This window comes from Girardinichthys multiradiatus, chromosome 11 (assembly GCF_021462225.1).
Source record: "Girardinichthys multiradiatus isolate DD_20200921_A chromosome 11, DD_fGirMul_XY1, whole genome shotgun sequence".
NCBI lineage: Eukaryota > Metazoa > Chordata > Actinopteri > Cyprinodontiformes > Goodeidae > Girardinichthys > Girardinichthys multiradiatus.
Genome location: NC_061804.1, coordinates 36,909,049 through 36,932,251, shown reverse-complemented (window position 1 = coordinate 36,932,251; position 23,203 = coordinate 36,909,049). Strand labels below are relative to the sequence as shown.

The 23,203-nt window shown below is 37.6% G+C and overlaps 1 protein-coding gene across 1 annotated transcript in view; it reads right to left on the bottom strand.

The window, feature by feature from the left end:
- Positions 1–23,203, bottom strand: part of LOC124876684 (adhesion G-protein coupled receptor G6-like) — a 24,043-nt gene extending 840 nt beyond the window's left edge. The window contains exons 1-29 of the mRNA XM_047379652.1: positions 23,054–23,203; positions 18,269–18,342; positions 17,591–17,659; positions 16,789–16,859; positions 15,306–16,690; positions 15,072–15,096; positions 14,950–14,987; positions 14,731–14,861; positions 14,555–14,633; positions 13,709–13,767; positions 13,259–13,297; positions 13,095–13,162; positions 12,965–13,008; positions 12,831–12,873; positions 12,534–12,568; positions 9,979–10,103; positions 9,764–9,884; positions 8,325–9,625; positions 7,769–7,970; positions 6,150–6,306; positions 5,886–6,050; positions 5,621–5,743; positions 5,438–5,483; positions 5,253–5,356; positions 5,022–5,146; positions 4,313–4,684; positions 3,066–3,349; positions 2,874–2,975; positions 2,613–2,744 (exon numbers count right to left, since the gene is read on the bottom strand). Coding sequence (XP_047235608.1) covers positions 2,613–2,744; positions 2,874–2,975; positions 3,066–3,349; positions 4,313–4,684; positions 5,022–5,146; positions 5,253–5,356; positions 5,438–5,483; positions 5,621–5,743; positions 5,886–6,050; positions 6,150–6,306; positions 7,769–7,970; positions 8,325–9,625; positions 9,764–9,884; positions 9,979–10,103; positions 12,534–12,568; positions 12,831–12,873; positions 12,965–13,008; positions 13,095–13,162; positions 13,259–13,297; positions 13,709–13,767; positions 14,555–14,633; positions 14,731–14,861; positions 14,950–14,987; positions 15,072–15,096; positions 15,306–16,690; positions 16,789–16,859; positions 17,591–17,659; positions 18,269–18,342; positions 23,054–23,139 — 5,605 coding nt within the window. The 5' untranslated portion in view covers positions 23,140–23,203. The remainder of the gene's footprint in view (positions 1–2,612; positions 2,745–2,873; positions 2,976–3,065; positions 3,350–4,312; positions 4,685–5,021; positions 5,147–5,252; positions 5,357–5,437; positions 5,484–5,620; positions 5,744–5,885; positions 6,051–6,149; positions 6,307–7,768; positions 7,971–8,324; positions 9,626–9,763; positions 9,885–9,978; positions 10,104–12,533; positions 12,569–12,830; positions 12,874–12,964; positions 13,009–13,094; positions 13,163–13,258; positions 13,298–13,708; positions 13,768–14,554; positions 14,634–14,730; positions 14,862–14,949; positions 14,988–15,071; positions 15,097–15,305; positions 16,691–16,788; positions 16,860–17,590; positions 17,660–18,268; positions 18,343–23,053) is intronic.

Sequence of the window (23,203 nt, the reverse complement as noted above, 5' to 3'; positions counted from 1 at the left end):
AGAAGGCCTTAAATTGATATTTTAATCAGCAACGTGGATTTCTTCTCTTAATCAACCACAAAGCTAAAGTGGAAGCAGAGTCCCATCCATGCATGTTCAATACATCAGGACTATATTGGAAGCCCTTTGCTGCCATCTACTGGTCAGAGTTATGTTTCTGGACTGGGGAAGGAAGCCAGAGTACCCCATGCATGCACAGGGAGAACATGCATACTCCACGCAGAAAGACCCCAGGATTTTCTTGCTGCAAGGCAACACTGCTATCAGCTGCACCACTGTGCAGCCCATATGCTTACCAGATTGTTAAATTTATATCCAATATATGTGCTATATTCAAATTATTCTATTTAATTTAGAATCTGCCAACTAGCAAAAACACAGTTAAAAATAAACTAAATAGATTTGCGTACTAAAAATATTTAATAACTAGTAGACACCGTCGTCTTTTTTCCCCCTTTATAACGGGTATAATAGTGTGAGTCACTAATAACATGAACTGGAAATTTTAGCAAAGATCAGATGAGACTTGTTAGGTCTGTTGGCAACAAACATGCTGTGAGTGCAGCATAAATCAAAATAATCATTTGTAGAAAAGCACCTCGTGCACTGCTTGGAGTACCGTAGGATCTGTGATGCTGCGGGCCCCTTTCTCTTCCAAAGACCACGAGAATCTTGGTATCATAGGTACTATAAATTACCAGATTTAAAATAAAAACCTGGTCCAATATGTCAAAAAACTGAAAACTGGTCAGAAGCATTATTGGGATAATGATTCAAAACAAATACAGGTCCTTCTCAAAATATTAGCATATTGTGATAAAGTTCATTATTTTCCATAATGTCATGATGAAAATTTAACATTCATATATTTTAGATTCATTGCACACTAACTGAAATATTTCAGGTCTTTTATTGTCTTAATACGGATGATTTTGGCATACAGCTCATGAAAACCCAAAATTCCTATCTCACAAAATTAGCATATCATTAAAAGGGTCTCTAAACGAGCTATGAACCTAATCATCTGAATCAACGAGTTAACTCTAAACACCTGCAAAAGATTCCTGAGGCCTTTAAAACTCCCAGCCTGGTTCATCACTCAAAACCCCAATTATGGGTAAGACTGCCGACCTGACTGCTGTCCAGAAGGCCACTATTGACACCCTCAAGCAAGAGGGTAAGACACAGAAAGACATTTCTGAACAAATAGGCTGTTCCCAGAGTGCTGTATCAAGGCACCTCAGTGGGAAGTCTGTGGGAAGGAAAAAGTGTGGCAGAAAATGCTGCACAACGAGAAGAGGTGACCGGACCCTGAGGAAGATTGTGGAGAAGGGCCGATTCCAGACCTTGGGGGACCTGCGGAAGCAGTGGACTGAGTCTGGAGTAGAAACATCCAGAGCCACCGTGCACAGGCATGTGCAGGAAATGGGCTACAGGTGCCACATTCCCCAGACCTGGGCTACAGAGAAGCAGCACTGGACTGTTGCTCAGTGGTCCAAAGTACTTTTTTCGGATGAAAGCAAATTCTGCATGTCATTCGGAAATCAAGGTGCCAGAGTCTAGAGGAAGACTGGGGAGAAGGAAATGCCAGAAGTCCAGTGTCAAGTACCCACAGTGATGGTCTGGGGTGCCGTGTCAGCTGCTGGTGTTGGTCCACTGTGTTTTATCAAGGGCAGGGTCAATGCAGCTAGCTATCAGGAGATTTTGGAGCACTTCATGCTTCCATCTGCTGAAAAGCTTTATGGAGATGAAGATTTCATTTTTCAGCACAACCTGGCACCTGCTCACAGTGCCAAAACCACTGGTAAATGGTTTACTGACCATGGTATCACTGTGCTCAATTGGCCTGCCAACTCTCCTGACCTGAACCCCATAGAGAATCTGTGGGATATTGTGAAGAGAACGTTGAGAGACTCAAGACCCAACACTCTGGATGAGCTAAAGGCCGCTATCGAAGCATCCTGGGCCTCCATAAGACCTCAGCAGTGCCACAGGCTGATTGCCTCCATGCCACGCCGCATTGAAGCAGTCATTTCTGCAAAAGGATTCCCGACCAAGTATTGAGTGCATAACTGTACATGATTATTTGAAGGTTGACGTTTTTTGTATTAAAAACACTTTTCTTTTATTGGTCGGATGAAATATGCTAATTTTGTGAGATAGGAATTTTGGGTTTTCATGAGCTGTATGCCAAAATCATCCGTATTAAGACAATAAAAGACCTGAAATATTTCAGTTAGTGTGCAATGAATCTAAAATATATGAATGTTAAATTTTCATCATTACATTATAGAAAATAATGAACTTCATCACAATATGCTAATATTTTGAGAAGGACCTGTATGGCCAATGAAGGAAGAAATGCTTCAGAAAACAAGATCAATAAATTGTTACTGGTAGTGGTGCCAATAACGGTGGTAAACATGATTCCATGTAAAATATATATCTAAATGTGAGATTATGCTGCTGTGATAACATTTATTTTCATGTGTTTTACACATCCTTACTGGGGTTGCCAATAAATGGGAAGGGGGATGTATTAAGGGTGTGCGTCAGTCATCACTTATTGTAACAAAAGGCACAAGTGTTGAGGTAGAAACATCCTCACTTACCAATGCCATTCCTCTGCACTGGAGGTGTCCTGGCCAGAAAAGAGGACCTGGATGGTTGACTGCCTTGTGAGGATGTAAAGGAGGTCAGTGGGGAATTCTTTGTGTTTTTCTGTGTTGCAGTGCGACTCCACTCTGACAAAATGAAAGAAAAAACAGCATAATCAAAAACATGCAAGATTTAGCTTTTTTAATTGCGCAGAAATGCATTGAAAACTAGTTTGTGAGTTTGAGATATAGGTACAGATTTTTATCCAGACTCACCTGAGTTTTCCGTGAGTCTCATTCTGCCGCAGCACAGGTAGACCCTCCACTGCCTCCTGACGGTTTCTTTCACCGCACAGTGGAACACAAATATGAAGAAACCTGTCAAACATCAGCAAACATTTTGGGGATCAGCACAGTTTCACTCTTTCTGATCAGGAAACGGGAAAGGTGGAGGTTTCAACAACTCACCTTGCAGGGAGTTGAAGATGGCAAAGAGGTACATAAATGGCAGATTAACAGGCCCCCAGGCAAAAAAGGCAAACCCCCATGAGAGCCCTAGGAGGATGCTGATCCCAATAACACTGCGTGCATCCTGCAATACGCTGCGGTGCCTGTTGTTGTGAGGGTTCTGATTTTTGATCCGGTTCAACTGGACTAAGACCACAATAAACATGATGACGTTGAAGATGAAAATGACACAGAAATAGGCCACAACTGCCACGTAAAAGGCAATGTTGTTTTTTATCCAGCAGCTGTAAGACAACAAGGAGGCAGAGTGAATAAGCTATTCATAATTGGGTTATTTAACATGCAAGCTCAACTATTGGAAAAGGGGTCATGTGTGAAAAAACTATCTGGTATTTACCAGGTTCTAATATTATTTAAATCAAATTTAAAGAGTTCAGAAACATAACAGATGATCATAAAAGCTGGGGTTTTGTCAGTTTGCTTTCTGGATCATACATTTGTTTAACACAATGGCAGGAAGGAAAGACAACAGCAAGGACTATAGGGAAGTAATAGCTGTGGCTGTTAACCTGGGAATAGTTATAAGTATATTATTCCACAGTAAGAATGATTATTAAGTGTAAAACATTTAAGAGTGTTGTCAATGTCCCAGCAAATTTAAATGTATATCAGACTCTGGAGTATTCAACCATCCATCTGTTGTTTATATGTTGCAAGAAAACTGAAGAGCAGCCTTTCAGACTCTACGAGCCTTAGTTAGCATGTAAAATGTTACAGTTCTTGGTGCTACAATTAGAAAAACAATGAACTAATATACAACATCCGGACATCAGTGCGCGAGAGGCAAGGAAAATACTTTGCTGATTCGTCATAGATTGTCATCGTTGTGGTTTCATTACAAGATGATTGCGAAAAGCTGAAAAAGAAAACTCCCCTTGTGTTGTAATGGTCCAGTCGAAGTCCAGACCTCAGTCGGACTGAAATCTCTTCAAACCTTACTGAGCTAAATAAATGAGGAGTGGGACAAAATTCTTCCGTAATGATGTGGCTTTGGGCTTTGTGCTTCACAAATTATAACATTAAATCTGATGATGTTGTGATTTTGGACTCGAGGTTAAATTTCATTAATTTTAAAACCTATTAAAGAATATGTTCTGACACGTAAAACCTAAACTTAACATACGGTGTACTTTCTTTTCCAATGATGGTAATTGTGAGTAAACCTACTTTCATCTTAATGAACTTACAATTCATCACTGGTGCCATCTGAAAACTTTCCATAGGACACGAGGCCATAGATGTTCTTGTCAACACCGATCACAATAATGACCACTATCATTGGGACTCCCCAGCCCACCAGCGAGAACTTCAGCATGTAGCGGGATATGTTGTCGTTGAAGACTTTCACGAGCGCGTAGTACATGTGGACACCCTCGAGCCCCATCCAGGTGAAGGAAGCCAGTAGGAAGTAGTGAAGGAACCAGGCTGTGGAAATGCAGAGGCCCACAGCATCCGGATAGAGAGCGAGCCAAGCGTCCACCAGGAAGACCAGGTTCAGCAGCAGAAGAGCTGTGCAAAGCTGGATCAGAATTTTGGATGGGATGTCTTTACGCAGCTTTCTGTTGGGATGATTTCGACATCAGTCACTGATACATTAGATCGATAAAGAGGGTTTATATATGAAAACCTTTGTCTAATTAAAACCATAAACTTCAAGTTACATTAGTAAGATTTCATGTGAAAGACTGACACTAATAAACACATAATTGTGAAGTGGAAGGGACTTGATAGATTGTTTCTACAAATAAAAATCTAAAAAGTGTTCTGCATATGTATTTAGCCTCTTTTAGCTATGGCTCTGTATAGCCAGATCATTTCTAAACTCAAAACTCTGTCACATAGATTTACAAACCCTTATTGTGAGTTAAACCAAGAACAAATATGAATTTAACTCACCCAAATGTCAAGTAGGTGAGGAGAGTGATGGACAGGAAGATAGCAGAAAGTCCACAACCTATATATGTGATGAAGGTGAGGATGGTGGCCTGAACACGGCTGGTTACAGTCTGTCTGGAGAGGTTCTTAAAGAAAGACAAAGCAAATAGAAGAAATTAGAATGACCTTCATGTCAGCTATTATTAATTGACACAGAGGTAAGAAACATGCAACAGGTAATTCTGAACCTACTAGCAAGATAGCAAAACTGGTTAAATGGTTGCAGCCACAAACTGTCTCATTGTCTGTCTTGTTTTTGACAAAGCAGCCATCGGAGTTCCAGCCACCTGAGCCACCTGCAGGGAGAACAGTTTAATCACATTTTTTAAACATACTTGTTTACAGTTGATACAATTCACGTGTTGTTTTTAACTTACTGTTCATTGTGAAGTCCCAGAAAACACACACTGCCACAAAATTAGCCTGCAGTTTGAGAAAAGAACAAATGTTTCCGCAGATTTTTACATGTATATTCATCTGATCTCCCATCAATTTGTTTTTAATGGGTCTGATCTGATCTTCGCTAAATTTTGAACATTTCATGTAAGAATTAGACTTACTGGAACAGGTCCTGTGTTTCTTAGGCGAATTACAACACTGTCTTGCAGACCTTTGATTGACAGATTGGCCACACTTGTTCCCAAGATGCCACTGTTAAGTCTGCGATCCCCTAATGAGTCATCCTGTGTTTTCATGCAGAAACACAACAATAAATTGTTTATGAAGAAAGTTCTTGTGCACGTTTTTTCTATTTTAATGTTCTATTTTTCAAAAGATGTTTAGTTCTTAAATGATATATAAATGATGCTGGTTGACTGTATATACCTTGAAGACTGTGCTCTTCTGGTAGAAATTGAACTGGACTCTGGAGACCAGAAGTTGTTCTTCAGTGGTTAGAATTTGAGTGAGGCTGGGGGGCAGAGTAATTGAGCCCTGAGGGATGGAGGAGCCTTTTAATATGCTCCTTTTCATCCTTGGATTCCCTCGAACCTGCAGCACATATGGGGACATACAGTGTTGGCAACTGACCTCTCTCAAGTCAGCCCTAAGAAAAAATATGCCTTTACTTGGGGAAAACCACTGTCTCACCTGTACATTACTTGGATCTAAGATGGAAAAAATTGTCTCCTGAAAGTTGGTGCCATCTGCTGGTTTCACAGAGACAGCCAGAGACCGGTGCAGCAAGCTCTCTGCAGTGTCTTTAATGACCAACTTTAAACCCACTGTGTCAACAATCCCTATAATCCTGTTGGAACAAAGGTAAGAGGTTAGTGTCATACAAAAAATAAATATTTTTAATGTCTGGAATCTTCTGTTTAGTAATATCTTTTATAAAATTTGAAAAAAGTTATGTTTAGTTAACCGTTAAAAACAAATGTTTACATACACTGCATAAAAAGACACATAACCATTAAATCAGTCTAAACTTTTCCTGTTTTAGGTCAATTAGGATTTCCAAAATATTTCCATTTGCTAAAGGCCAGAAAGACATGAAAGACATTTTTTTTTCTAACTTTGTTTGAATTCAAAATTTTATATTTTCTTCGTATTTGGCAAAACTGCCTTTAAACTGTATGATTTGGGTCAAGCATTTTACAGAACCCTCTCACAAGCTTCTCACAATAGTTATTTTGGCCCATTACTCCTGTCAGAACTGGTGTAATGGAGTAAGGTTAGTAGGCTGCTTTCCTTGCAAATGCCTTTTCAGCTCTGCCCCCCACTCTTCTAAGGGACTGAAATCAGGGCTTTGATGGCAACTCCAAAACAATGACTTTCTTGTCCTTAAGCTATTTCAAACTTGTTTGAAGATATACCTGGGGTTATTGTTCATTTAGAAGATTCTTTGGGTCCAAGTTTTAATTTCCAGGCTGAGGTCTAGAGAAATTGTTTAAACATTTTCACTAAATGTCATTATTCCACCTATTTTGTGAAGTTCACCAGTCCCTACTGTTGCAAAACACTCACACAACATGGTGGTTCCAGCCCTATACATTACAGTAGAAATGGTGACCCAAGCTTGCAAGCTTCCCTTTTTTTCATCAAATAAAACAATGGTCATCATGGCCAACCCTTCAACTTTCCTTTCATCAGACACAAGACAGATGTTCAAAAATTCAGCTTTTTGTCCTTGAGTGCATTTGCAAACTGCAATCTGGCCTCTATGTTGCTTTTGAAGTAATTGGTTCTTCCTTGGTGGTTGGCTTTTCAGCTCATGTCTTTACAGGACATTGGTTCTGGAGCTTAATTTGCAGTAGGACACAATTCTCTTGGACACAGAGCCTCTTTGTTTCTAAATTGTAAAATAGCTAGACATTATAATAGCATGCAATTAATTGTTTAAACAGATGGATGTGCCACCTTTTGGCATCGGTAAATTACCCATAAGGATAAACCAGAGTTGTGGAACTTCACAGTTCTCCTTTTGATATCTTGGCTATTTTTTCATGATTTTACACAGGGAAGCAGAGTGTTTAAGGTGTTGCCTTAAAATTCATCTGCAAGCGTCACTCCGAATAACTCAAATGTTGTGAATTTGCCTACACTTACCGTGACATTAAACAAAGTGAATTTCATATGCATGTAAATATATAGATCACTTATTATATAGAATGCCCTAATTTGCTATGATACTTTCAAAACTCAGAGACTTAGACAGTTTTTTAAAATGCTAATATGAAGTTGGGGAAAGTTAAATGAGTTTGAGTAACCTGTCAGAGGAGCTTGATAGCTTGTCAGCTGAAGCATCTAGCAGACTGCTGACAATGTTGACGGAGATGTCTCCCAGTTCCTTGCTGATCGTTGGGCCTGACAAAAGCTTCTCCAGCTGTGAAACCAGCTGTTCTATCTGCGCTGTGGTCAGTTTTGACACATCTTGAGTCAGTGCAAGCAGTTCTTTGGCTTGGCTTTCAGCTGCAGTAAACAAAATGCAAGAGAGGTTATGTTCTGGAAAAGGCCACAAGTAACCTCAGAGAAACTAGTACAAGTATACTACGAAATTAGCAATCGCAGAAAGAACAATGTTCTGTTGAAGTACAAATTAGGGTTAGTACAAATTAGTCATAGCCCAAGCATGAATATTCCTCAGAGCATATAGGTATTGCAAAACCAAACAACTCTAATCCAGCAAATATTTTAAACCCTATTTGGACATAAAACTATTTTAACTGCAGATGCAGCAAAACAATAAAAAGACCTTGGAACACTTTTGCTAATAATTTTAATATAAATACTACATGAGGAAAAAATAGTGACGTGACAACGCACCGGTTCCATTTCCCGCCGGACTCACTAAGGTGTTTACAGAAACAGATATATTTGTAGTGGTTGTAGTTGTGTTTGATGATGGTTTTTCTCCAGGAGCAGATGTGTTCACTGATTGGACCCATGTTGTGTTCTGTTGGGTTTTGGGGGTTGTTGTTGGAGTCAAAGTGTTGTTGCTTGGTTGTACTGTTGGATTCACTGTTGTCAGATTAATGCTAATAGTCACATTTGGGCTAGCTGATGCATTTAGGCTTGTCACATTAGGGCTAGCTGTAGCATTTAGGCTAGTCACATTAGGGCTAGCTGTTGCATTTAGGCTAGTCACATTTGGGCTAGCTGTTGCATTTAGATTAGTCACATTAGGGCTAGCTGTTGCATTTAGGCTAGTCACATTTGGGCTAGCTGTTGCATTTAGATTAGTCACATTAGGGCTAGCTGTTGCATTTAGGCTAGTCACATGTGGGCTAGCTGTTGCATTTAGGCTAGTCACATTTGGGCTAGCTGTTGCATTTAGATTAGTCACATTTGGGCTAGCTGTTGCATTTAGGCTAGTCACATTTGGGTTAGTTGTTGCATTTAGGCTAGTCACATTAGGGCTAGCTGTTGCATTTAGGCTAGTCACATTTGGGCTAGCTGATGCATTTAGGCTTGTCACATTAGGGCTAGCTGTAGCATTTAGGCTAGTCACATTAGGGCTAGCTGTTGCATTTAGGCTAGTCACATTTGGGCTAGCTGTTGCATTTAGATTAGTCACATTAGGGCTAGCTGTTGCATTTAGGCTAGTCACATTTGGGCTAGCTGTTGCATTTAGATTAGTCACATTAGGGCTAGCTGTTGCATTTAGGCTAGTCACATTTGGGCTAGCTGTTGCATTTAGGCTAGTCACATGTGGGCTAGCTGTTGCATTTAGGCTAGTCACATTTAGGTTAGTTGTTGCATTTAGGCTAGTCACATTAGGGCTAGCTGTTGCATTTAGGCTAGTCACATTTGGGCTAGCTGTTGCATTTAGGCTAGTCACATTTGGGTTAGTTGTTGCATTTAGGCTAGTCACATTAGGGCTAGCTGTTGCATTTAGGCTAGTCACATTTGGGCTAGCTGTTGCATTTAGGCTAGTCACATTTGGGCTAGTTGTTGCATTTAGGCTAGTCACATTTGGGCTAGTTGTTGCATTTAGGCTAGTCACATTTGGGCTAGTTGTTGCATTTATGCTAGTCATATTAGTAGTAACTGTGACATTTGGACTAGTTGTGGTAGGCAGAACACAGTACTCCTTCAAATTCACAAGCAAAGTTTCTCCAGTTTGGCTGCAATGAAGAGAGAGGAAAATCAAGGTTAATTTCAGTTTCCATCTAAATTCATATGTTTTAGGAACAATTATCAAATGATAACAGTAATGCTGGGTTGACAAGTTTGTAAAGGTTTTTTATAAAGCGGGATCATACCATGTAAGGAAGTTAGAGCCCTGTATTTCAAGACAAAAGTTAGCTGGCTTTAAGTCACTGTTAATATATGTGAAGTGGACGTTCAGTGAGTTGGCATTGACTTCTGCACATCCACAAATTGCTGCAACAAAAAACATCAATAAATGATCAAATACATTGCCTTGGCGTTATTTTTATCTTGAATCAACTTGTATTTAATTGATTCAGACACTCACCTGCTCTACTCACGTGCCCATCATAATGGATCTTTTCTTCAGGTAGAAACACATTCAGAACAGCTTCTGCCACTGAACAAACTGGCACTTCTTGAGCAAAGCCTAAAATCACTCTGCAGCTTTGACTTCAATGTAAAAAAAAAATGAATAAAATATTTCATGTTTCCAACATTATACATCAGCAGTATACAGATGCTTCTAAGTAAGTCGGTATATCACTGAAAAGCTAATTTGCTTCAGTCATTCAATTCACTTACAAATGGCCAAGTACTTGGCTGAGTCCTTCTGACATTACTGCATCAATGTAGTGTTGCATGGAAATGATCAGTGTGTTAAATCAGGGGACACCTAGACTTAATAGGGCTTAAGACCACTAAACATGCAAGAAACCTCGGTGTAACTTTGAAATAAAGGATTTCTTGCCTGAACAATACACAGAAAAACCGGTGCATGCTTTTATTTGATTTTAAACCATGTTCTGATGTCCTTACAGGTTTCTGTAAAAAAATCAATCAGGCAGCTGCAGCTCTTTCAAAATACTGCTGCCAGAATCCAACTCCAGGTAAATGGATCATGTCACACCTGTTCTTACTGTGCTAGCTCCTTGTTTGTCAGATGATAGACTTTACAATGTTGCTGTTGGTCTATAATGCACTGCTTGGTCTTTGACCAAAATACATTTCTGAGTTACTTGTCAAATACGAACCATGTAGACCACTCAGGTTGCTCTAGACCTTCTAACTACGTACTTCAAAGACCAAACTTACAGTCATATTCAATAAATAAGAATATGCGTTCCGATTAGGTTCAATTCTAAGATAAAAAGTGTCTAAAAACATCTTTAAGCAGGTATTAGACAAATATTTTGTTAAGACCACATTTCTTTATTAAACATGTTTTGTATTGGTCTGATGTAGTATTGTAACCTTAAATGTCATGTTTTCATTATCTGTTAGAAGATTATCATCATAATTAACAGAAATAAAGGCTTGAAAACATCCGTCTGTGTGTAATTAATCTATATAAGGTGTTTTCCTTAGTGAACTTAGTGAAGTTACTGAACTGAATGAACCTTTCTAAAATATTCTGGTTTATTGAATATGACTGCAAACAAGGTGAGGGAGTATTTAAGCCTATGCTCCTCAGTTCTGGAACAAGCTCCATAAAAACTTGAGAGTTATGTAGAAACTGCTAGTTCCTTTCAATTGAGGACTGCAAACATTGTTTACAGGAGCTTTTGACCAAACAGTGTCACTAAAAAACTGTTTGGGCAATCACTGATAAGTTATTGAAGCATGAGATTTAAGTATATTTAACATTTTTAATGCAAAGCTTCTCAAGACTTGGAGGTTTTTGTTATTTTAATGCCTTTTCCTTTGAATTTGTGTTCAAGATTTTAGAAGACTTGAGCCAAATGAATAAACCTTCCTTGCCTTGTGGATCTGCTGAGCTATTAAGGAAGCCTTGGTTGGTTAGTAGCGTTTAACTCATCTGCATTCCTCAATCTGATCTAAAGAGTTCATGTCAGGCCAGTTTGCAGGCTAGTGAAGCACACTGATACCAGTGTCATCAAAACAAGTATTGCAACATTTGGCAGTGTGGACAGGTGCCAGGTCCGACTGGAATATGAAATCATCCATCCATCACTTGGACAGGTCAACAGTCCACCACAGGGCAACACAAAGACACAGATACGAAATCAGCATGTCCAAAACGTTTGTAGTTGATGGCTAAACTGACAACAGCAGATTTGAATTGCCGCCAAAAACATCTCTGATTGTGGAAACTTCACATTGGACCTCCAACAGCTTGGAACCTGTGCTTCTCCTCTTCTTTCAGACTCCGACCTGGTTTTTTTCAAATGAAATGCCAAATTTACTTGCACCTCATTTGTAAAGAGGACGTTGGACCACTGAGTTCAATCCTTTTTCTCTTTAGTTCTGCTAGGATGCTTCTCACATTATCTCTGGTTCAGCAGTGGCTTAAACACAAGAAATGAGGCAGTTGTAGCCCATGTCTTAGATATGTCTGTGTGGTGACTCCCGAAGGACTGACTACAGCTGGAGCCTAGTGTTGTGAATCTCATCCAAACTCCTAAATGTATTTGCTTCAAAATCCTCTTAAGGTTATGGTCATCACTGTTGCCTGTGCAATCTGACCTCAGTTTTTTTTTCCATTGAACTTGCTGTGAAAATATGCATTCTGGGAACAGCCATGCTTAATGTCCTCGTGAAAGATATCAGTGACTGTCTGCTGTGAGGTCAGTGGTGTTTCCTATGATTATGTTGGCCATAACATGGCTATAATTTAATATTCTGTAATAACATTAAACATCTTTTGGCTTTTTGAGATTTTCTGAGGAACTGATTTCTTACCTTGAAATATAACAGGTATTAGCTTAAAATATATAACTCTACATGAAATATATCAGTCTGTATTTATTTAATCTATACAATATGAGTTGAACTTTTTGAATTGAATTACTGAAATTAAATGAACCTTTCCAAGCACCTGTGATAAAATATTAATCATATTACACTGGCTGGATAACTTACTCTGTTCCCGTCATTTTACAGTCCACACTGGCGCTCTAAAAATGTACAATAAAAATATTAATACATTTGTACAAAAACAGCGAGTTACACACACAATTTCTTAATTTTGTTTTATCTTTGGTAACATATTTATTCTTTTGAAATTTATTTACTATTATTTTTTAGTTCCCCAGAATTATCCCAGGTGTTTTTAGATGGTATGGTCTAACATTTTTATGACACTAATAAAAATAAATTTAGTAACAATTGAGGATTTGATTATTTTGGCAGCATTATTGAGCTTTGGCTTTTACTTACCCTGTATTCAGATGCAATAATTGACAATGATGGGCATGTAACACTGCAATGAAATATTAAAAAACATGATTTATCTTTCCTTTGTAACAATATAATAATTTTATTTTTACATTCTTGACAAAAGTCAAACTTACTGGTTACCAATAGAGCAGTTTGGTGAATGTGTCAGCATGGAAATCTGTAAATATAATAAATATTACCATCTGATGCAAAAAGTGTTTACAGCAAGAGTCATTAACAAACAAGGTGTTGGAGGGAGATTACCAGAGAAGAGACAAATGAAGAGCTTATTGTTGGATCTTGTAGTGAAATTGAAAAAGTGTAGTAAGCATCTGAAAAAGGAAACACAAATAACATGTTAAAATATTTTATTTTGTATTTGTTTTGATAATGATAAGGGGGATTCATTTGGTTGGTAAAATAATAACCTGGTTTGTTGCAGTAGGAAGAGCAGTTGCACCTGTTCCCTGAAAAAAGAAAAGAAAAAAAGGCATTAAAATGTTAACACATGGCTAATATTTTACTTTAATAATTTTACTTCTTAAGGTCAAGCTTCAATTCTATCTACATATTTGGTCGCTTTTGGTCAAATTGTTTGATGTACTGTTACCCCAAATGTCCTTATTATGCTACTGAAACTTCTTGCTCAAGCATTAATAAATAAAATGATCCTATTGTTTGATATTGCTGCAAAACAATGATTCCTTTTTTATTTTTGGCATTATGATATATTTTGCCTGCTTTCATATTCAGAATAATTCTTTCCTACAAATTCCGTTTGGGACACATCAACACTTAAGGAAAAAATTAAAAAATATATACACCATTGTATCTATTAGGAGGTTTCTTTGTGTTTAAATAAACCATTCAGAGCTCACCTGTACTACAGTCTGTTGAATTTATTGCTGGAATGACATATGCAGGACCAGATTCCACACTGTTGAAAAACAAACATCACATTATGTTAAGATTGTTAATTAAACTTTATATGTTTAATTCTTTTTTACACAATTTACAGGTGAAAGTAATCCTGAACATTCTGAACAAAATAAACTTCGAATAGAGGCTTACAATGGAGCTGCATTGTGTACTAAGAACCGGAAAAATGCACTAGGATTTGACAGAGCAGATATTCAACAGCAGCTTTGCTTCATATTTAGCTGATAGTGCTGTTGAAGATTAAAACACTGAAATAAAGGTTTTCCAAGTTAGATAGTCTGTAAGATTTCCAGTCTCAAATGTACTGGGAAAGCATCAGGAGGTTAACTTGTATGCGATGTGTATAGGGATGGTATCTGCTGATTACTAGTATGAAGGTACACTGAGGTTTTATAAAGTTTCAGATTCAAATTCCTGTATTGTCATCCTATGAAAAAACCTTTTTATAAAACATGCAACAAAATCCAAAGGTCCCCAAACAACAGGGTTCAGAATATTATACAGTAAAAATAAAAACTATTAAGAGTAAAATATTTTCATGATCATTAAGATAAAAGAACAGTTGTGTTGAAAAATGCGTCACCTAAACGTGACAAAACGAAGGAGATTTTGTGAAATGTGAAGCAGTCATGTCTTTGAAGTATGTGTGTCACTTCTGATGTATTTGCATTTTCTATTAGTGCACAGGTACTGGCATGAACTGCATGGTATTCTCAGTCTTCTGCTCTGTCAGGTGTGCACACATTGCTGTTTTAAACATGCTCAGCAAATATCAAAACCCTCACCATTGTTTACCCTGTGGACCAGAATAAATGCATCTGTTTGGCTCCTCTGAGTTGCAATGGCACTGGTTTTGTAGTGGACCTGTTCAGAGATACCAAGAATCTATTATATATCAGGACCTTCTGGGACTGGTTATAAAAACAAACAAACAAAAAAAAAAACCCAGTGTATTACTCACTTGTTTCACGTGCCCTGTTTCCCACCACAAATGTGTCAAAGGAATTTCTACTGGCAGCACAGAGTGTTTGGAGGATACAGCACAATGGTATTCTGTTGCTCAGCTGAAGCAAGACGGTGCAGTTGGTATGACTGAAACACATTACCAAAAATTGAGATATGGAGATGTCAAATAGAATTGGCTGGATAGTCAAATAGAATTGGTTGGTATTTCACTTACTTTATTTCAGTTTTGATGGAGCAGCTCACGCCCATGATCTGTTAGAACAAATAAGTCTCAGTTATACAATACTTCTACTTTATTACATTAAAACACATATATGCATGTATTTATAAACTTACTTGAAAAAGCAAATTTGTGTCATTGCTAAAAAAGAAAAAAATCAACAGTAAATAAAGACAGTTATTGATTTAAGAATGGAAAAATTGCCACCTAATTCTAGAAGAAGTATGAATTTTGGATAACCTGTCATTCGTAGTAACAATTTATTTTTACAATACCATTTTCTTCTCTAGGCATGCTAGAACCTTATTTGATATATTTTACCCATTCATTTATGAGTTCATTTTTCATACCTGCTTTGTGTCACACTGTCGCTGATCTGCCGGGCTACACGCTTCCTCCTTTGCTGACTTGAAGGCATGATTTGAGGATTAGATTGCTGCGTGGTCACAGAGGTAATTTGAAGAGTAGGTGGCTGTGTGGTCACAGGGGTGTTTGATAAAAAGGGTATCTGGATGGTGGTCGAAGTCAAAGATGGCAAAATAGGATTAGGTGTCGTTGTGGTTGGACTGTTGTTTCTTAGAACTACACTTTCAGCAGCAGTGATTAGACTGTTGGATTTTAATGCTGTAGTTGTTGCTGTTGCTGCTGTTGATGTTATGTTGCCATCTAATGTTATAGTTTCTGCAGCTATACCTATTGTGCTATCGATTGATGCCTTTGATGTTATAACTGTTGTCGTGTTGTCGTTCAACACAGTAATTGTTGCAGCTGTGGTTGTGTTGCCATGTAACGCTGCTGCTGTAGTTGGTGTTGTGCTGTTTCCAATTACTTGTGTTGTTGCAGCTCTAGTTGTAATGTTGCCATTTAACGCTGCTGCAGCTGTTGTTGCATCGTTGCCATTTAATGCTGTTGCAGCTGTCGTTGTGTTGTTGCCATTTAATGCTGTTGCAGCTGTCGTTGTGTTGTTGCCATTTAATGCTGTTGCAGCAGTCGTTGTGTTGTCACCACTTAATGTTGCTGTGTTGTTGCCATTTAATGCTGTTGCAGCTGTCGTTGTGTTGTTGCCATTTAATGCTGTTGCAGCTGTCGTTGTGTTGTTGCCATTTAATGCTGTTGCAGCAGTCGTTGTGTTGTCACCACTTAATGTTGCTGTGTTGTTGCCATTTAATGCTGTTGCAGCAGTCGTTGTGTTGTCACCACTTAATGTTGCTGTGTTGTTGCCATTTAATGCTGTTGCAGCTGTCGTTGTGTTGTTGCCATTTAATGTTGTTGCAGCGGTCATTGTGTTGTCATCACTTAACGTTGCTGTGTTGTTGCCATTTAATGCTGTTGCAGCTGTCGTTGTGTTGTCACCATTTAACGTTGCTGTGTTGTTGCCATTTAATGTTGTTGCAGCGGTCATTGTGTTGTCACCACTTAACGTTGCTGTGTTGTTGCCATTTAATGCTGTTGCAGCTCTCGTATTGTCGCCATTTAGCGTGGTTGCAGCTGTAGTTGTGTTGTCATTTAATGTTTTTGCAGATGTAGTTGTGTGGCCGTTTAACGCTGTTGCCTTTGTAGTTGCACTATAGTTTTGCAATGAAGTGTGAAATGCAGTTATTGTTGAGTTATAAGTCTTTGGTGTTGCCACTTGTTCTGTCACATTTAAAGTTTGGGCAGATGTTGGTGCAGTGGTTGTTGCTCCTGTGTATGGAAACAAGCAGTGCCCCAGCTCACTTCGGAAAACCTGGTCAAGCTAAAATAAACAGGTGATCACATTTATTTACAGGATTTAGTTGTCAAAGTGTGGGTGGTATAATAGGATGCTGGTCTGCAACTATTTTCCTTACGTACCCAGGCAATGATTTCAGATTCAGTCTTCCCTGGTCCAGTGACATCCACGGTGAAATCAAGGAAGTAAAACACTACCATATAAAAAAGATAAATGTCATTTAGAAGAAGAATGACAACATCCATAAACCAATTGCTAATAAATATATTCTGAGGGATATATTTATATTTTATCCACAGACCCCTGTGGATACAATATTTTTCTACACTATAATTTAAGTGCATCTGTCATCCATTTATCTGGGGTCGGTGCAGTAGCTGTAGTAGTTGAAATAACAGAGGAAGCTTCAGTTAATTGGAGAAAAGGAAAAAGCTGTTAATGTGCATATTTTAATACAAGACTATAATCTCAAACAGTGCTGCTGCAAAGATCAGCTTCTGTGTAATCTGCTGATGCATCAGCTTTATAAAGTAATTTACTGTACATTACATTACGTGTTCATATTACAATGACATAATCTGATAACTTTTCCACCTTTGTGTTTGTTTCTCTGTTCTACAGCGGCATTGCACCTGGGTCATCTTTTTGTAGTTGGGTTTAATTTATCTGCTGTAGTTGTAGAAGAGAGAAACATAATGGAGCTTGGGACAACAGAAGTTTCATGTGTTGAAGAATGAAAAACGTTTCTCAGTTTACTATTGTTGTAATTTCAGTTTTAAACTCAGTTCCTTTGTGATTTGTGTGAGCCACACTAAGTCTTTCAATTCCAGCCTCTTGCCTTATTTGGTTTCCCTTGTGTGCTATTATTTTCGGTTCTGTCCCGTTTCTGGTTTCAGACTGTGCAAGCCTTAATGTTTTATTTACCTGAGGTCTGTGCAGCTGTTGTAGGGGCGACAATGTTGGAAGTGGAGTTTAGTTGACCAAAAGCTTGACCTGATTGGAAAGATAAAACAGCTACAGTAAGTTGGAGTTGTTCCTTTTGAGTTAGTCTGGTTGCAATTTTCGATGAGACATTCAGGCTTCTTCAGACCTCCTCAGACCAGTCATTCAATGTAGGTTACCGCTATCGGTGTGTGAATGTGTGTATGAATGGGTGGATGACTGATTGTAGTGTAAAGCACTTTGGGGTCTTTGGGGACTTGATAAAGCGCTATATAAGTGCAGGCCATTTACCATTCACCACTGGTCTGTTTGCTTAAAATGGACCCCTGTTAAAGATTTACTTTATATTGATAATCAAGAAATATTATAGAATAGTCAAGGTCTTAGTCACAGTCAGGACCTAGCTTTCTGTTTAAGACAAGCTACAAAACCTCAACCATTTAAAAAATTGTTAGATAATAAGCTGTTGCCAAGAGGTGTTGAAATGTACTTTAAGTCAGAATGGAATCAAAGTCGATAAACAGGTTATAGTACAAAAAGCAAAGGACTTTGCTGTGTGGAATGCAGACATGTTAGTTTATAAATGGAGGCTCTGCCACTTTGAATGCCAAAAACTGTTGTTCAAGTCATGGTCAGAGAGTGGATGATGTCAGACCCTACCTGCAAGGAGGACAACAAGTAGGTGTATCTTCAGCCATGTTGCATAGATAACACAAGACCGAGGTTTCTTCACTCTGTAAAACAATTTATAGTTTGTGCTTATTCAATGGAAATTATTGGTTATAGCTAATCAATTGTACAAGGAGCTCTGCAAGTTATCACCCTATTTTATTCACGCTTCATGACTAAAACACCAAATTTGCTGGCAAGAATTTCTGACAGGCTTAACTTTAATTTTCATCATTTCATCTGATCTTTGTCACAGAAACAATACCACATCAGATACATTGGTAAAATTAAGGTTGAAAGTCTTATGTAACAGGACAAACACTCAACTTTACAATAGCCCTACAAAAGTTCAAACAGAAGTATTATTGTGTGAAAACAGGAATGTCCCAGTCAAAGTATTTTTGAATAATTGATATCAAAAATGCATCACTAAACTCACCTCCTCACCTTATCTGTTTACTGCATAGTGCACTGTCTGAGATTTTATGTGTATTTTCTTTTTTAAACGTAATAATAAAGAAACCCTGCCTATTTTGTGTGCAAGGCTTGCAAATCTGTGTTATAATAGAATTGAAGTGAATAGAATAAATAATATTTATTTGTCTCTCAGTGGAGAAATTTGGGTGTCAGCATTAAAATGAAAGGTAAATTGGTTTATTGATCTGGCAAATCTAGATCTGTCCTTACAAGATAAGATAGGATAGATTTCATTGATCTCACAAAGGAGAAATTAACTTGTTACAGTAGCTCTCTGTAACACACTGCAGAAAGTTATGAAACAATGTGCAATCAAAGAAGATTGTGGTTTTAAACTTTTACGAAGACATTGAGAGTACATTAAGAGAAACTCTATTGACGAGATGAATGGCAAATCTTTTGTTTTTTGTATTTTTATTTTTATATTGTTTAAAAAGTATTTCTACTAATGATTTTGTTGGGGGTGGGTGGTTGGGACGTTGGGGGGGTGCAAATTGATGTTTTTCCCATATTAGGGTGCCCCAGACCCCCCTGCCTCCTGGTGAGAACATTAGCTGTGATGTTTTGTAGAAGTTGTAGAAAATTCAGAGCTTTTTGTGGAATGCCAGCAAATAAAAAATGACCGTAGTCAAGATGGCAAGACACAAAGGCATAAATAAGGGTATGTACGTCAGTGAAAGAGATGATAGATCTGATTTTGGCAATATTCCTAATTAGGAAAATAGCTGTTTTTGTGATATTACTGAAGTGTTTCAATTTGTGTGGAGGGCTACTCCCAGGCTCCTGGCCTTAGGGTTGCAAAAGAAACCAAAAACCATCACCTTAGATTTATCGTCTTGAACAACAAGAAGATTTGAGACATCCAGAACTTGATGTATGTGAGAAAGGAGATGAGACCGTTGATTACAGAACAGTCAGAGGGATTTATGGATAAATAAATGTGAGAGTCATCTGTGCAAAAGTTAAAAGAGATGTGATTGGGGATGACCTGACCAGGTGGTAACATGTAAATAATAATGGGCCAATAATTGACCCTTAGGGGACACCAAAGGTAAGGTTTACAAAACTGGAGGAATTATTATCAGTAGATACAAAGAAAGATATATTTCTTAGATAAGATGTGAACCAGTTCAGAGTGGTCTCAGTCACACCAACACAATGCTGGAGATGATTAAATAAATGGTGTGATCATCAGTATCAAACACAGCAGAAAGTTCCAGCAATACCAGAACAGAACCACATCCTGCATCTGAGTTTCTCCTGATGTTGTTCATAACTCTTTGAAGACTGGTTTTAGTACTGTGGTGTCTACAGAATCCAGATTGAAACTTGAAACGGCTAAAAGCTGATCATGAACCACATTCTCAAACGTTTTGACAATTAATTGGAAAAGAAAATTGGAAATCGGTCTATAATTATTAAAATGATCAGTGTCAAGGCCAGAGCTCTTCAACAATGGTTGGACAAGAGCTAATTTAAAAATCAAGGAAACAACCCCACAGGATACAGATTTAATAAGTAAATAATAATAATAATTATTGGTTAAGATATCCAGGTATAAAAAAGTTAATAAATCTTGTGGGTAAAACATCTAAAAGAGAGGAAGAGGACTTCATACCGTTGTTATTATTAACTCAGACTGAGAAGGTGGATGAAATGAATTAACTACTGCTACCTCTAAATATTCAGAGGTAAACGTAGAACAATTTGAGTTCTGATGTTAGAAATCTTGCGAACAAAAAAGTTGCTAATCGATTCACGTTTCGCAATAGAAGATATTTCATTTCTCACATGAGGACATTTGATTAAAGAGTTAACTGCTCTAAAAAGCAATTTTGGATTTTGGGAATTAGAAGCAATGAGTTGTGAGACATACTTAGACCTTTCTTCATTTAAAACTGCTAAAATCCTTTGAAGGGTTTTCAATGTGAAAAGGTCAGAGCTCAAACAAGAGGCTGTCTATCACCGCTAGGCCCGCTTGCATTATCTTCTTTCTCTTAGAACTTGGTCACTAATCCAGGGGGATGGTTTAGATGGAGTAGAGCTGGATTTCGATAGTTTAAAAGGGGGCTACTATTTCCAGTGAGGGTGCATAGCGTCTCACATATTTAGAGGCCAATTCATCTGCAGAGGATGATGAGTTCTGTTTGTCAAGCTGAGAGAACCCTTGATAGATATGATTAAAATGTTCTGCTGTCTGGGAAGTAATGTGTCTAAAACGTCGAGGGCCTCTCTGGTTAACAGTCACAGAGGCTAGTTTAAAGTTCATTGTGATCAGAAATGTGCATATTAAAGATTAACTGGACTGAAACCAAATGTGATGATCAGATAGAGGGTGTGGCTGTTATCATGAGTCAGAGCAGAAACAAATGTTGACCAACCTTAGCCATCTCAGAAAAAAGAGACGACTCTGACCCTTTCATGTCCACGGTTTTGGACCAGTCCAGTTTATTGTCCGAGTACACCCCCAGGAAATAAAAATTATCAGCCACGTCCACAGTGACCCCTTGGCTGTGAACAGGACTCACTGGTAGCAGTGTGGTTGAGGTGTTGCCTTAAGAAATGTACAGATGTAAACCGCAGTTTAACTCAAATGTTGTGAAGTAACCTATTAAAACTCACAAAGCTATGACATTATCATTTAGGCTTTCCTAAACCATTTAAAGTCATAGTGATCTTGGTGTTTTTAAACTTGTTTTAACTACTTTTTTCAAAAAACTCAAAAAGAAAACTCAAAAAACTCAAATGGAAATTATTTTGGTAATCCTAACCTAAATCAGGAAAGTTCTAGTTTGATTAAATGTAAGTGTTGGAGAAGAAAAAATGCTTATAATTATTTCGAAGAGTTTAATTATCTGGTTTCAGCTGATCTTATTTTTAAGCAAATGCTCCTCTAGCCCAAGAAAAAAAGGTTTCTGAAAATAGTAGTAAGAGTAGGGTTGCATGCAACGTTTTTACACACATTTGACACAAACAGTTCAGGGAATTAATTTTAAAAATGTTTAAATCATTTCTTTATTTCAGAATTGAACTATAGTGTTTACCATGAAAAGGGACTTCATGGCTTAATTGTTCAATTCCATGATGTTTTGTAATTACATTATATTTTCTAAAGAAACAAACTTGACCTTTCAGATGAAGAAAAGTTTATTACAACGTTTATGGCAAAATCAACAAAACATGTTGAAATTATATCTTTTGAAAAAGATGTTTAGTTTATGTTTTTTGCATTTTAATGTAAACTAATGAACGAATTTAAATTGCTGTAATTTTCCTGATTTAACACTTTTTACACAACCTTCATATCCTTTGAAAGGCCTTTTAATGCTCTGTCAGATGAAACCTTTTTTTACACACAACTCACACAACCTTTTTACACACAATTTTACTAACATACTTTAAGACATTGGCTTTTGAGCATCAACCAGTATCTTCGATTGCTATCTGGGACAAAAAAAAACTGAAACTGTTCTTGTTTCTTGTATATTATATTGTGTAGAAGTTCTCATTAATATGGTGTTTATTTGCTCAGACTAAAGGCTTTCAGAGGAGGAACTGAAAAAGACGGCATGACATCTGATAGCCCCATTTGATGTTTAAGTTCAAGGCAAACAATCAGATCTGAATGAGAATTGAAAAGGGAAAGTTGCTCTTTATCTGAATAGAACAATTTGTTATGGGAACTGATTACACAAATAAAAGGGTGGACGCATTACATTGGCGTTACAAATGCAGATTATTCCTTTCCCGTAATAAATTTAACTGTGTTAAACCCAGTAAAGTCACAACACAGACACAAGATTTTTCATTGTTCAGAACCCAGCTTGAATCCTCAAGCAAGCTATGATTTTCTTCATGAATAATGACTAGCATTATTATCAAATGTAACTTTTAAGATAAAATACAAATGTCTAAAGTGTTAAATATTTTTCCATTCCATGCTGATGGTTCAGAGTCTCAGAAAGGCAAAACAAATTTGCTAATATTTTATCTCAAACTTTTATCTTTTATCTGTTTTGAATCATTGCTAAGGTCATATAAAGTGTTTGAATATGGAATCAAGTATTTTTATTTATTGGTATGGGTTCAGCCCAGTTGGTGTTAGGCAATCTATCTACTTGTTTTGAATAAAATGAGCCACAAAGGAATAGAAAATGCAAAAATATGTGTTTGAAAGCTAATTATATGATTATACATACATGAAGTCGGTGATTTAGACTTATTTCTGTAGTTCGCAATCTTTTTAAGATGAACTGGTTCTAATCACAAACAGCACCACACCACCACCACAACTTTTACCTGAGAGAAGGAGACAATTTGTGCTGGCATAAAAATCTGCCAGAAACCGATGAAGCTCCCATGACTTCTTCATTTCCATGGAGCATAACTTCCCACAGTAGAATCCAGGGCAAGCTAAACCACAAAGCTAACCACGAGCATTTTCCTGGC